Genomic DNA, 13,973 nt, shown 5'->3' with positions numbered 1-13,973 from the left:
AGCACTCTGGGAGGCCGAGGCGTGCTGATCACGAGGTCAAGAGATGGAGACCATCCTGTCCAACATGGTGAAATCTCATCTCTACTAAAAGTACAAAAATTAGTTGGGCATGGTGGTGCATGCCTTACGTACTTCCAGTTACTCGGGAGGCTAAGACAGGAGAATTGCTTGAACCCAGGGCATGGAGGTTGTGGTGAGCCCAGATTGTGCCACTGCACTCCAGCCTAATGGAAGAGGGAGACTACACCTAAAATTAAAAAAAAAAAAAAATATATATATATATATATATATATATATGTAATGAGCTGGGCGTGGTGGCCCATGCCTGTAATCACAGCTACTTGGGAGGCAGAAGCAGGAGAATCACTTGAACCCTGGAGGCGGAGGTTGCAGTGAGCAGAGATTGCACCACTACACTTCAGTTTGGTGACAGGGCTAGATTCCATCTCAAAAACAAATAACAACAACAACAACAACAACAATAAAAACATGGAACACAGTGATAATGGTAGTATGCACCAGGATTCAGATACCTTACCAGTATTGTTTTCCCCAAACCTCTTTATTCCCCTTTAACCATTTGTTTCGTTGCCATTGGGGCACCCAGGTGGTAAGACCATATGCTACTGACAAAGAGTTGGTATAAAAGTGACAAATCCCTCTGGTCTCCTCCTGAATAGCTTGGAGGAACGACTACTAGTTCAGCTAACTGGCTGCTCCCACCCCTTCCTTCATCAGAAATGCTGATGTTTTTAACAGGATTATAAGCCATGGCCTTCCAGCATTGGGTCCCAGCAATGTTTTTGGTGGATCCATCAGGAAACCAAGCATATTTCTGATCCTCTGGGCTTAGTTCTTCAAAGGATGTGCCCCATTGACAGGCATCACGGGGTGGTGTTTCCCTCTGTATCTGCAGGACTCATTCAGTGTTTCCTGCACTGTCAAGTTTTGTCCATCTCATGTAAAAGTGATACCCCCTTGGTTTTGGCTTAGCCTAGTTTTGTATGTCCCATTTCCATTTTGTGGTGCTACTTTCTGGGTGTGCCCTACCTAGTGGGTTTTGGGGAAACTCATGACCCAAGTCATACTAGAAATTTCAGGCTTCATAAAGACATCATGGTTGAAGCAGAGGTATTTCATTTGGAGCAAAGCCCAATAGCAAGCTAACAATTGCTTCTTGAAAGGGGTATAAGCTTTTCCGGCCTCTGGCAGTTTCTGGGTCCAAAACATAAAAAGTACCCTCTTCCCATCTTGTTTCTGCCTCAGGCTCCAATTAGCATGTTGATCTAGGACAGTTACTCACAGTTCGTCTGGCCATCCCGTATGGACCATAGATCCAGGGCCAGTTGCACTGCTTGTTTAGCTTGTTCAAAAGCCATACTCTCTTTCTCTCCCATTGAAAGTCATACCTATTTCTTTTCTTTTTTTTTTTTTTTTGAGACGGAGTCTCGCTCTGTCACCCAGGCTGGAGTGCAGTGGCCGGATCTCAGCTCACTGCAAGCTCTGCCTCCCGGGTTCACACCATTCTCCTGCCTCAGCCTCCTGAGCAGCTGGGACTACAGGCACCCGTCACCTCGCCTGGCTAGTTTTTTGTATTTTTTAGTAGAGACGGGGTTTCACCGTGTTAGCCAGGATGGTCTGGATCTCCTGACCTCGTGATCCGCCCGTCTCGGCCTCCCAAAGTGCTGGGATTACAGGCTTGAGCCACTGCGCCCGGCCAGTCATACCTATTTCTAGTGACTGCATGCAGAGGTTGTAAAATGTTACCCAAGTAAGGAATATGATGTATTCAGAATCTAAACAAGACAACACGTTTCTGGGCCTCCTTCTTAGTGGTGGGGGTTGCAAATTATAGTATTTTAGCCTTAGCCTTTGGTAAAGTGGACTATTTCTTTGCATTCCATAGAATGCCAAAGAATTTTACACTTTGTGCAGGTCCTTGAATTTTACTAGGGTTAATTTCCCATTTTTGAAATAGGAGCTGGGTGTTTACCTGCTCCAAGCCCTGACTGACTAGTTCTTCAGTTTTACCCTGACCAGGCCACCTGGACAGCTGCTTTTTTCAGCAATAGGCTGATAGCTTTGAGCCTGTTGAGTCAAGACATTGACTGGTATTGGGCCAGGGCCAGTCTGGAAGTCAGATGAGCATTTTCCTTTTCCAGCTTACATTTCTCTTGTAGCAACCAGCCCCTATCTTGATACATTAACTTATAAGCAGCAATCAAACACCATCCACTTTGGGAGATCCCTCAGCATCTCCTTTGGTGACCGGAATCCCCTGCAGCACTTCACACACAGTCAATGGTTTAAATTGTACTAATTTAGATTCCCAATTCCCTCAAAGGCCAGTTCCCCTGGACCATTCAATCACAAAGACGGAGAACTGGGAGAGATCTCATCCCAGGATATGGGAAGTCTCGGAGCCTCCAGCCCTGTCCTTCTGGTCAAAAAGGGGCACAGTTTTGTTTTCAAATCCTGTTTGTGACGCCAAAAATGTTCTGTGTGGGAAATGTGAGAGGGGAGAAGAAAAGAAAACACACAAAACTTTAAGGGTGAACAACCTTTATCCCACATCAATAGCAATGCAGACATAATAAACTAATGATATAATAACCAAATGGTATAATAAGCAAATAAATATCATAAGCAGATTGATATAATAAGCAAACTGCAGTAAGAAGACGAGATGGGAAAAGATATATATAATTATATATATATATATATTTACCCTCATCAGACTATGGAGGATTACCAACTGAGTGGGAAGCAACAGTCTGGGCTCCAGAGTTGGCCAGACAAGCTGAAGTCTCATGAAGCTTCAGGGTGGTCTGGGACCCTAGCTCTTTTGTAAGAGTTATTTTGTAAGAGTTGTGTGGCATAAGGCCCAGCGAAGAGGGCCATTCATGACCTGCCTCAAGGAACACAAAAAGGTGAACTTGTTTTTGTGATTGTCTATCGCTTTTCAACAACAAATGTATAGGAATAGATTGAAATAGATATTTCTTTGATACAGGGCTGGATGAACACATGAGGGGCTCTACAGGACCTGTTCTGGGACTTGGTGGCAATTGTTTGTGTCCACATTCAATTGAGTTCAAATTTAACATTTAACTTTTCCTCCACAAATTCCCCTGTCTTGCTGAATCGGCTCTGTCTAAGCAAAGGGCAAAATGAACCCCTTGGGCCGTTACACAACCTTCGCCTCATGAGTTCAAGTGATTCTCCTGCCTCAGCCTTCAGAGTAGCTGGGACTACAGATGTACACCACCACACCCAGCTAATTTTTTATATTATGAGTAGAGATGGGGTTTCACCATGTTGGCCAGGCTGGTCTTGAACTCCTGACCTCAAGTGATCCGCCCACCTTGGCCTCCCAAAGTGTTGAGATTACTGGCATGAGCTATCTGTGCCTGCCCCTAAATGATTTCTTTCTACCTCCTATAGCAGTTTGAAATTACTTAAAAGGTTGTTTCAAATTGAAAAAATAAAAAGAATGTGGATAAAAATAAAATATAGATAGATAAAAAAATTACAAGGATTACAAAATATATATGTAAATCTGGAGTGGTCAAAAATGACATATTTGATTTATTTATAAGATTTTATTAAAATTAGCTTTAATAGTTAATACACTATTACCAAAGTAAAAGTTGATTTTTTCTTGAACAAAAATTTTATGTATTATTAACATGATAGCAAAAATACTTCTGTTCACCTTTGAATACATTCAACAAGAGAGACGATAAAGAAGAAATAGAATTTTCCCATACTCTGGGGTGAGCCTGGCTCAGCTCAGGAAAGAAGCCCTGCCTGAAAAGGCTGCAGCTTAGACTGTCACTCTTTCTTCACTCCGCCCAGCATCTGATCACATCTTCTGTCACTCAGGGCCTGAGGGGGCGGGGCCTTAAACATTATCCAATCAGGGACGCCGGGCTGGAAACCGACCAATAGGGCACGCAGCTGGAATGAACCGTAAGGCTTCCGGGTTTGGCAGCTGGAATGAACCGTAAGGCTTTCGGGTTTGGCGGGGCCGTTGTCTCTTGCTGCCGCTGGAGCTCCACGTCTCGTCTTCACTGCTCTGTGTCCTCTGCTCCTAGAGGCCCAGGCTGTGTGGCCCTGTATCCTGCAGGTATTGGGAGATCCACAGCTAAGACGCCGGGACCCCCTGGAAGCCTAGAAATGGTGAGAGTGCCGGTCTAGCGTCCGGATAGAGGGGAAGAGGCTGTGGCAGTACTCAGGCCTCCCCGCAGTCAGCTCCACAATCTGCACCCCGAATTCTCCTTACCCAGCTCCACCTCAGTCCCGTTCAGCCATAAGATGGCGGCTACGCTGACAACCTGGCCCCGGGCGTCATGTCGCTTCCCTGCGCAGTGATTGTGCCCCTGGCCTGGAGCGCTCTGTGGGCAGCTCTGCACCCGCAGTGCCGCGTCTCTCCCAGATTGTGCAGGGACCACTGGAGGGTGTCAAGGAAGAATCCTGACTCTCGGTACGGGTTCATAAATGGGAAGAACTTTGATCTGTGGGGTTCACAGTTTGTCTTTTCTGCTATTGCAATTGTATGGGGCCGGGCTTGGTCAAAGTGCAGCCGAGGCGGGCGGATCAGTTGAGGTCAGGAGTTGAAGACCAAGCCTGACCCAAAATGGGGAAACCCCTTGTCCACTAAAAGTACAAAAATTAGCTGAGTGTGATGGCGAATGTCTGTAGTCCCAGCTTCTCGGGAGGCCGAAGTGAGAGAATCGCTTGAACCCGGGAGGCGGAGGTTGCAGTGAGCTGTGATTTCACTCCAGCCTGGGCGACGGAGCAAGACTCTTGTCTAAAAAAAAAAAAAAAATTATGGGAGTCACTGCAAAAATGTCAAACAATTTAATCAGAGTGATTCAAGAATTGTAGAGCACCCAGCTACAGTTTGTAGTTTGTAGTCCATGGAGAGGCTTGAAGAAGAGACATTTGTGAAATACATGAGGAAGAAAACCAAATTCAGTAATTTATTAGGTTTAGTAATGTAGTTTCTTAAGTTGTACAATCAAGGTGGAAATTTCCTGGTTATGTAATTGAGCTTAATTGGCAGTTTATAGTTGCTTAAGCCTGAATTTTGTTTCCCCTAATGTAGTAATTTACCAAAAAATGCACTTGAGCTTAGATTTTTTTTTTTTTTTTAGAAATAGAAATCGGGGACTAGAGCTTCAGTCTAGTTGCCTGCCACTCAGTTATTTTCACATCCCACAGGGGACTGATTTTCCCTGGCATTTTTCACATGTGTCCCAAGCAGGGCCTCAAGTGTACCCCATGTTCCTCAATTAATTATTATTATTATTATTATTTTTTGAGACAGAGTCTTGCTCTCTCAGCTCACTGCAACCTCCACCTCTTGGGTTCAAGCGATTCCCCAGCTTCAGCCTCTCTAGTAGTTGGGACTACAGGCACGCACCACCACTCCCAGCTAATTTTTGTATTTTTATTTTTTTTCTTTTCTTTTTTTTTTTTTTTTTATTGACGGAGTCTCGCTCTGTCGCCCAGGCTGGAGTCCAGTGGCCGGATCTCAGCTCACTGCAAGCTCCGCCTCCCGGGTTTACGCCATTCTCCTGCCTCAGCCTCCCGAGTAGCTGGGACTACAGGCGCCCGCCACCTCGCCCGGCTAGTTTTTTGTATTTTTTAATAGAGACGGGGTTTCACCGTGTTAGCCAGGATGGTCTCGATCTCCTGACCTCGTGATCCGCCCGCCTCGGCCTCCCAAAGTGCTGGGATTACAGGCTTGAGCCACCGCGCCCGGCCAAATTTTTGTATTTTTAGTAGAGACGAGGTTTCACCATGTTTCCCAGGAATCCTAGTTACCAAGGAAAAAAATAGGGAAAATCTCTCTTCCATTTTGGCTGTAGACAATGAATGTATTTCCACAGGAAACTGTGGTAGATATTGATGAGTTACATAGATTCATCAACACATTCGTTCCTCTTTTTGCAGGGTAAATTTGCGACAGTGAATATCTCAGTTCTATATCCTTTTTTCTTGAGTTCTGAGTTAAGTGCTAAATTATAAGTGATGAAACATGGTACCTTCTAGAAGAGTTCCCATATAACTAATTTTTTACTACATTATTTTATTTGTTTACTTATTTTTTTGAAACAGAATCTCACTCTGTCACCAGGTTGGAGTGCAGTGGCGTGATCTCGGCTCACACAATCTCTGCCTCCCAGGTTCAAGCAGTTCTCCTGCCTCAGCCTCCCAAGTAGCTGGGATTACAGGTGTGCACCACCACGCCCAGCCAATTTTTTTGTATTTTTAGTAAAGACAGGGTTTCACCATGTTGGCCAAAATGTTCTCAATCTTCTGACCTTGTGATCCACCCACCTCGGCCTTCCAAAGTGTTGGGATTACAGGCATGAGCCACCGTGCCCGGCCTACTTCATTACTTTTAAGATAAATAATAAAATAATACATATATTGTCTGAAAGAAGTAGATATATATGTTTTTTCTTATGGAGGTATAAAATGCAAGCATCTTAGCCAGGTGCAGTGGCTCATGCCTGTAATCTCAGCACTTTGGGAGGCCTAGGCAGGTTCATTACTTGAGGTCAGGAGTTTGAGACCAGCCTGCCAACATGCTGAAACCCCATCTCTACTAAATACAAAAATTAGCCAGGTGTGGTGGCATATGCCTGTATTCCCAGCTACTTGGGAAGCTGAGGCACAAGAATGTCTTGAACCCGGGAGGTGGAGGTTGCAGTGAGCTGAGATCTTTCTAGCCTGGGGCACGGAGCAAGACTGTATCTCAAAAAACAAAAGAATGTAAGAACCTTAAAATTTCCTTCCCTTATGTAAACACTGCGTTTGAGTAATTTCCCTGGATTTTTCAAACACTTAGTTTCAAAAACCAAGTGACTAATTCTGACATGGAAATTAAAGCTTGAACCTAGTGACTCCAAGCTAAGGCTAATATTAAGCCTGCAACTGGATGTTATTACATACTCAGTTTTTTCTGGGGCGCCTCCCCTGCAGATGTCCAAAATACATTCATGAGAGTTAAGTTCCACCTTAGGTGGTGGTCATAGGGCCTATTCTGTTTGGATTTGGAAGGGACTGGTAGTTCGTACATATTTCCATTACTGTAGCAGAAATTGCTGGTGTCTGTGGCAGGGGAGGGCACCTGAGGACAGGAAAGGAGAAACTTCTATTTTCATCTTCATGGAGCAGCTCATTGTTCCTGAATCTCTTCTGTTTTAAAGGACAGAAATGAGTGGATTTTTTTGTTATTCTGCCAGTTGATGTCATGCTAGCAGGTAAACGTGGTACTGACACCTTTAAAGGCATATTCTCAAGACGCCGTTGTAATTTGTCCAGAGAATCTCGTCTGAGAAGGAATTCTATAGAAGGAGGAGATAGAAAAAAAAAAAAAAGGATTTTCTTCAGGTAAACATGCCTCAGCTGAAAAGCTGTGTCCACTCTGCCTCCTGGAATGCCATGCGTTTAGTACTTGAAAACCTTTATTTCTCTACTTGTGTTTTTCCTCCCTAAGGAGTTTGGTTTAAGTACTTCTTAAAATTCTTATGATAGTCAAGGGTCTCTGAAAAGTATTTCTTTCCTGTATCCCAGAGCCTTCTCTACATTCTGTACAGAATAACTTCTTATATGCCATGCAGATTTATCAACAAGAATTTATGATCTGCAATATTAAAAATGTTCCCTTTGTGGCTGTTGAACATGGAAAGATGTGGATACTCAGCATTTCTATTGGGGAAAACTGTGGTCCTTAGTAAAGGTGGAGAAAATATAATGTTGAGGCTCCATTCGTGTGTTCTGTTAGCTGTATGCTGAACAGGATTAAGAAATTGCTTATTTAGGTCAGGTGCGGTGGCTTACGCCTGTAATCCCAGCACTTTGTGAGGTCGAGGCGGGCAGATCACCTGAGGTCAGGAGTTCGATACCAACCTGGCCAACATGGTGGAACCCCGTCTCTACTAAAAATACAAAAATTAGCCTGGTGTGATGGTAGGTGCCTGTAATCCCAGCTACTTGGGAGGCTGAGGCAGGAGAACTACTTGAACCAGGGAGGTGGAGGTTGCAGTGAACTGAGATCGTGCCATTGCACCCTAGCCTAGGGGACAAGAGTGAGACTTTGTCTCAAAAAAAAAAAAAATTGCTCATTTAAATGTGATGGCATTTATTACCCAGAAATTCTGAAAAAAATTGTTAGGAGATACCTACTCTCTAGGGTGCTAAATGTAGCCTACTTAAAATACTACTAGAAACTACAGAACATAGGTGGTGTCTGCATTTTGAGGTTTGCATAAAACTGATGATTCTTTTTGATTAAATTCAGATTTTATTTGCTTTTTTAAAGAAGGAATATTTCAACAGTGATACTGTGTTCTTCTGTGTGCATTAGGACATCATGAAAATTTGTCCTAGTGCAGTTAATGGTTAATGATTCACTTGCTTAAATAGCTCTCTGACGATTTTTTTTTTTTTTTTACTATATAGCTAATTATTTTTCTCTTCATTATTAAGTTTCGTTATGCTGCTGATGTGCATAAACAATCATATTTAATCTGGTAGCTGCTCTTTTTTCTTTTTTTTCTACGTATTTTTCTTTGGAAAATGAAGGCTCTTATCTTTGTTTACAGGCCAGAAAAACTGGAAAAAACACAGACTCTTCCACTTACTGGATATCTGACAAAATGTCCTTCTTGGGCCAAAAACATTGACATTATTGGTGAGCTTGTTAGAAATTCAAAAAAATCAGACTTTATTCCAGATCTTCTGGAAAAAAACCCTGCATAACAGGGTCTTCACCTTATTATACATACTAAAATTTGAGAGGTGCCTTCTAACTCAACATGTATTTCTCATCTGAAAAATATTCACAACTCATTCCATATGATATAAATATGTATTCAAAAATGTACATGTTTGTGTTCATGCCTTTAATTTTATACTTTATTATCTATAAAAATACATGAACTGATGTGGATCTTATGCTCCTCTTTTTTCTCAGAGTTGCAGAATACTTTAGAGAATATTTCTGTGTTGAAAATTATTTTATTGGATAATTTTAATCAATCCTGTAAGTCAGAACCAGTTGTATTCACTCTCTCATTTCACCTTAAGTCAAATTAAAAATTCCACCCCTAATCACTCGGTGAAAATGTGTGCATGTGTGTGTTTCAGGGGCCATTGCAATTTAGAGATGTGGCCATAGAATTCTCTCTGGAGGAGTGGCATTGCCTGGACATTGCACAGCGGAATTTATATAGGAATGTGATGTTAGAGAACTACAGAAACCTGGTCTTCCTTGGTGAGAAAAACTTTAGTACATAATTCATAATATACACAAAATGTTTTATTTCTCTTTTTTGTGGAATGTCTTTTAGTAATTTATTCTTTTTATAAAAGAGTTTCAGATCCAGTTTTTCAAGAAAATCTTCAGAATTTGTTCATTTAGAAAAGAATTACTTCAGTGCCTCATGCCTGTAATCCCAGCAATTTGGGAGGGTGAGGCTCGGGGATTACCTCAGGGCAGGAGTTCGAGAGCAGCCTGGCTAACATGGTGAAACACCGTCTCTCTAATAAAAGTACAAAAAATTAGTTGGGGGCTGTGGCACGCACCTGTAATACCAGCTACTCAGGAGGGTGAGGCAGGAGAATCGCTTGAACTTAGGAGATGAAGGTTGCAGTGAGTCGAGATCATGCCATTGCACTGCAGCCTGGGTGACAGAGCAAGATTCTGTCTTGAGGAAGAAAAAGAAAAAGAAAGAAAGAAAATAAAAAAATTTCTTCAAGATATTTCATCTTAATACAAACTTTCCACATTTCTGAGTTTTGTTCTTCACTCTAAATTAGTGGTAATTCCAGAAATTTACTGACATAAAATATTGTAGCTTCCACCTGAAAATCTAATTGTCGCCACCAATTTTTGATTCAGTAGTACCAGCTAGTAAATTAGGAAACCTACAAATTGAAAGTTTTTTTTTTTTGAGACAGAGTCTCGCTCTGTCACCCAAGCTGGAATGCAGTGGTGCAATCTGGGCTTACTGCAACATCCACCTCCCAGGTTCAAGCAATTCTTCAGCCTCAGCCCCCTGAGTACCTGGGACTACAGGTGCATATCACCATGCTCGGCTACTTTTTGTATTTTTAGTAGAGATGGGGTTTCACCATGCTGACCAGGCTGATCTTGAACTCCTGACCTCATGATCCGCCTGCCTTGGCCTCCCAAGATGCTGAGATTACAGGAGTGAGCCACCGCACCAGGCAAATTGAAAGTATTTTCTAAATATTTAGAAATTTCTGTTACAAATTTGTATTTTGGTATTAATTTACTAAAATATTTTATCACATCATCTTTCCTGAGCACATTACTAGCTTGTAATTGGAGAATATGAGCAAGATTCATGTTATTTATTTTTAATAAAACAGGTATTATTGTCTCAAAGCCAGACCTCATCACCCGTCTGGAGCAAGGAAAAAAACCTTTGACTGTGAAGAGACATGAGATGGTAGTCAAGCCTCCAGGTAGGTGCGAGTGAAAGTGAATACAACAGACAACACGGATAAGAGGCCCAAGGTCAAAGAGAAAGCCAGTTCTTAAGGTGTGATTCGGGAAGCTGTGTTCCAAAGGAACTTCCTGGGCAGCTGTTTTTTTTTTTTTTTTTTTCTTTTTTTTCTTTTTTAAATTTTGCTCTTACAAAGGGGCATATTGTCTTATGCTTTTAAATTCTCTAAAAATTCTTTTCTTTTGGTGAGCTTCCTTCGTGTTCACAGTGAGAGCCAAAGTCGTCTTCATGGCATATAAGAGACTGCACAATCTGGCTGATTTTTCATTGTTTTGGGGACACACAAATATCTGACTTATTTTGAGAAACTAAAACTATTTTTTAGTTCTATTTTTGCATCAGGTCTGAAATGTGTGAGAGTAGTAGTTTCTGTTGCATTTTTTTGTCCATTTTTGTGCACGGTCCATTCTATTTTTATTACTATACAGTCTTGAAATATAGTTTGAAATTATCCTGCTTTGTTCTTTTTCCTTAAGATTGCTTTGACTATTTGAAGTTTATTTTAGTTTCATGTAAACTTTAGAATTGTATTTTCCATTACTTAAAAAAAAAAAAAAACTGCAATTTTGATAGGAAGACTATTGAATCTATAGATCACTTTGGATAATATGACACTTTAATAAAATTTATTCTTTCAATCCATAGACATAAAATATTTTAAAATTAATTTTGATTTTCTAACTTTTTTTATTGTAAATTTTTTTACCTCCTTAGTTAATTTTTTCTCAGAAATTTATTTAATGCTACATTAAATAAGATTTTTTCTTCCTCATCAGATACTTTGTTTTAAGTGTAAGAAACCATACATATACTTGTGTGCTTAATTTTATATTTTGCTAATTTACTGAGTGTATTTATTAGTTTAGACAGGTTTTAATGTACTGTTTGTGGTTTTTTAAATATAAGATTGTGTGATCAACAAACAGCAACTTTTGACTTATTTTTCTTCAATTTCAATGGATTTTTTTATTTCTTTTTTTTTCTTTTGAAAGAGGATTTCACTCTTTTTGCCCAGGCTAAAGTGCAGTGGTGTGATTTTGACTCACTGCAACCTTCGCCTCTTGGGTTCAAGCGGTTCTCCTGCCTTAGCCTCCTGAGTAGCTGGGATTACAGGTACTCACTATAACACCCAACTAATTTTTTGTATTTTTTTGGTAGAGATGGGGTTTCACGCTGTTGGCAAGGCTGGTCTCCAACCCCTGACTTCAGATGATATGCCCGCCTCTGCCTCCCAAAATCTTGGGATTACAGCCATGAGCCACTGCACCTGGATGGATTTTTTTATTTCTGTGAATAATTCTTCCGCCACATACTTCCAGTACTGCATTCAAAGAGAAGCATTGACAGTGGGCACAATATAGTTTTGTATTGGTGTCTGAATTTGATGGAGCAAACACCTCTTCGAGTTTTCATAAACTGATTTTAGAAGCATTTCCTCAGGGAACGGTGTGGGTTTCTTTTTTGTTTTGTTTTGTTTTCTTTTCTTTTTGAGATGTAGTTTTGCTCCTGTTGCCCAAGATGGAGTGCAATGGTGCGATCTCGTCTCACCACAACCTCTGCCTCCTGGGTTCCAGCGATTCTCCTGCCTCAGCCTCCCAAGTAGCTGCAAATACAGGCATGCACCACCACGCCTGGGTAATTTTGTATTTTTAGTAAAGAAGGAGTTTCTCCATTTTGGTCACGCTGGTCTTGAACTTCTGACCTCAGGCTATCCACCCACCTCAGTCCTCCAAAGTGCTGGAATTACAGGCACCACACCCTGCCCAATTGCGTGGATTTCTGCATGGGCAGAACTGACCATAAACTGTGGCTCAGGTAACTGAAACTGTCATAGAACTGCTTCAGGGACCTCAGTAAAGGCCACGGTCTGCAGGCCTGCCTACATTGTTGTAAATGGGTGCCTTCCTCCAGATCTCTGGAATGGCAGGACCTCTACCAGACTGGCTGGGAGGAGTTTGGGTTGGTTACAGAGTAAGTTCAGAATTCTCAGTGGGACCAAGTTGGGTAAACCCTATCCTGGTGCATTGCATAGCCATGAATAGGGGTCCTGTAGTTTCCCACCTGACTAAGGGCCTACCTTCTGAATAGAACACTTCTCAATCTTAAGCTTTAGCAGGATCTCAAATCTCTCTTAGAGGTGCTTATTTTGGAGATGGTGTCTTGCTACATAACCCAGGCTGTTCTCAAAATCCTGGCCTGAAGCAGTTCTCCAGCCTTAATGTACCATGTAGCTGTCATTACAGATGTGAGCTAGAATGCCTGGTTCTCTCATAAAAGCATTTTTGTCAGAGAGGGCTGACTTTTTTTGCTGTAAGGGAATATGAAAATGGGAATTTTAATCTTTTCCTCTTACTGATGTCACTTTCCCTATACATTTTTACTTTCTATTTTCTCTTTCAGATTTGTCTGTAAATTTTGATTCAGATATTTGGGACAATATGTTAGAATTTGCATGGTGTGCCTGAAGTAAATTAGATAATTCATAGGGACTCATATTTACTAAAATATTTACTTATAAATTTAAGTTTGCTGCAGGCAAAAAGGAATTAAAGGATTTTCATCTACTTTTTTAGCCTATATATAAATAATAATGTAGTTTATTTCTCAATTTTTTTTTTTTTTTTTTGAGACAGAGTCTCGCTCTGTCGCCCAGGCTGAAGTGCAGTGGCCGGATCTCAGCTCACTGCAAGCTCCGCCTCCCGGGTTTTACGCCATTCTCCTGCCTCAGCCTCCGGAGTAGCTGGGACTACAGGCGCCCGCCACCTCGCCCGGCTAGTTTTTTGTATTTTTAGTAGAGACGGGGTTTCACCGTGTTAGCCAGGATGGTCTCGAACTCCTGACCTCGTGATCCGCCCGTCTCGGCCTCCCAAAGTGCTGGGATTACAGGCTTGAGCCACCGCGCCCGGCTCAATATTTGTTTTACGTATCAGAGGGCCTAACCCTATTCTGCAAATTATATATTTTTTTATTTAACAATGTAAGGCTGCTCTTTGCTTCTAAAGTTGGATTATAGCAGTTTCATTTTGTGTAATAATACCATATATTTAAAATATTAAAAGTAGTTTCTTTTAAATGCTATTTTTTAAAGTTTCTCATTAGAATCTTCTATTTATACCGCATATTCTCCAAAATTTTACTGCCACACAGTGCATGCCAATGATTCAAAATACCTGCAGTTAGTGAGTATACACTAGTAGTTAAATATTTCAGTTATCTAGAAACTTTTTTTTTTTTTTTTTTTGAGATGGAGTCATGCTCCGTCACCCAGCCTGGGGTGCAGTGGTGTGATCGTGGCACAGTGCAACTTCCGCCTTCTGGGTTCAATCAATTCTCATGCCTCAGTCTCTCAAGTGGTGGAGTTACAAGCATGTGTCACCACTCCTGGCTAATTTTTGTATTTTTAGTAGAGACGGGGCTTCACCA

General features: G+C 41.5%; 1 protein-coding gene across 1 annotated transcript in view; it reads left to right on the top strand.

The window, feature by feature from the left end:
* The first annotated feature begins 3,988 nt into the window (after positions 1-3,988).
* LOC117093754 (zinc finger protein 486-like) overlaps positions 3,989-13,973 on the top strand; it is a 38,034-nt gene continuing 28,049 nt past the window's right edge. The window contains 3 exon segments of the mRNA XM_033229267.1: positions 3,989-4,182; positions 9,166-9,292; positions 10,414-10,509. Coding sequence (XP_033085158.1) covers positions 4,000-4,182; positions 9,166-9,292; positions 10,414-10,509 — 406 coding nt within the window. The 5' untranslated portion in view covers positions 3,989-3,999.

Source organism: Trachypithecus francoisi, unplaced genomic scaffold, assembly GCF_009764315.1.
Source record: "Trachypithecus francoisi isolate TF-2019V2 unplaced genomic scaffold, Tfra_2.0 Lachesis_group12, whole genome shotgun sequence".
In the NCBI taxonomy this organism is placed as follows: domain Eukaryota; kingdom Metazoa; phylum Chordata; class Mammalia; order Primates; family Cercopithecidae; genus Trachypithecus; species Trachypithecus francoisi.
The sequence above is the reverse complement of the archived record's forward strand: the minus strand, read 5'-3'. Positions and strand labels throughout refer to the sequence as shown.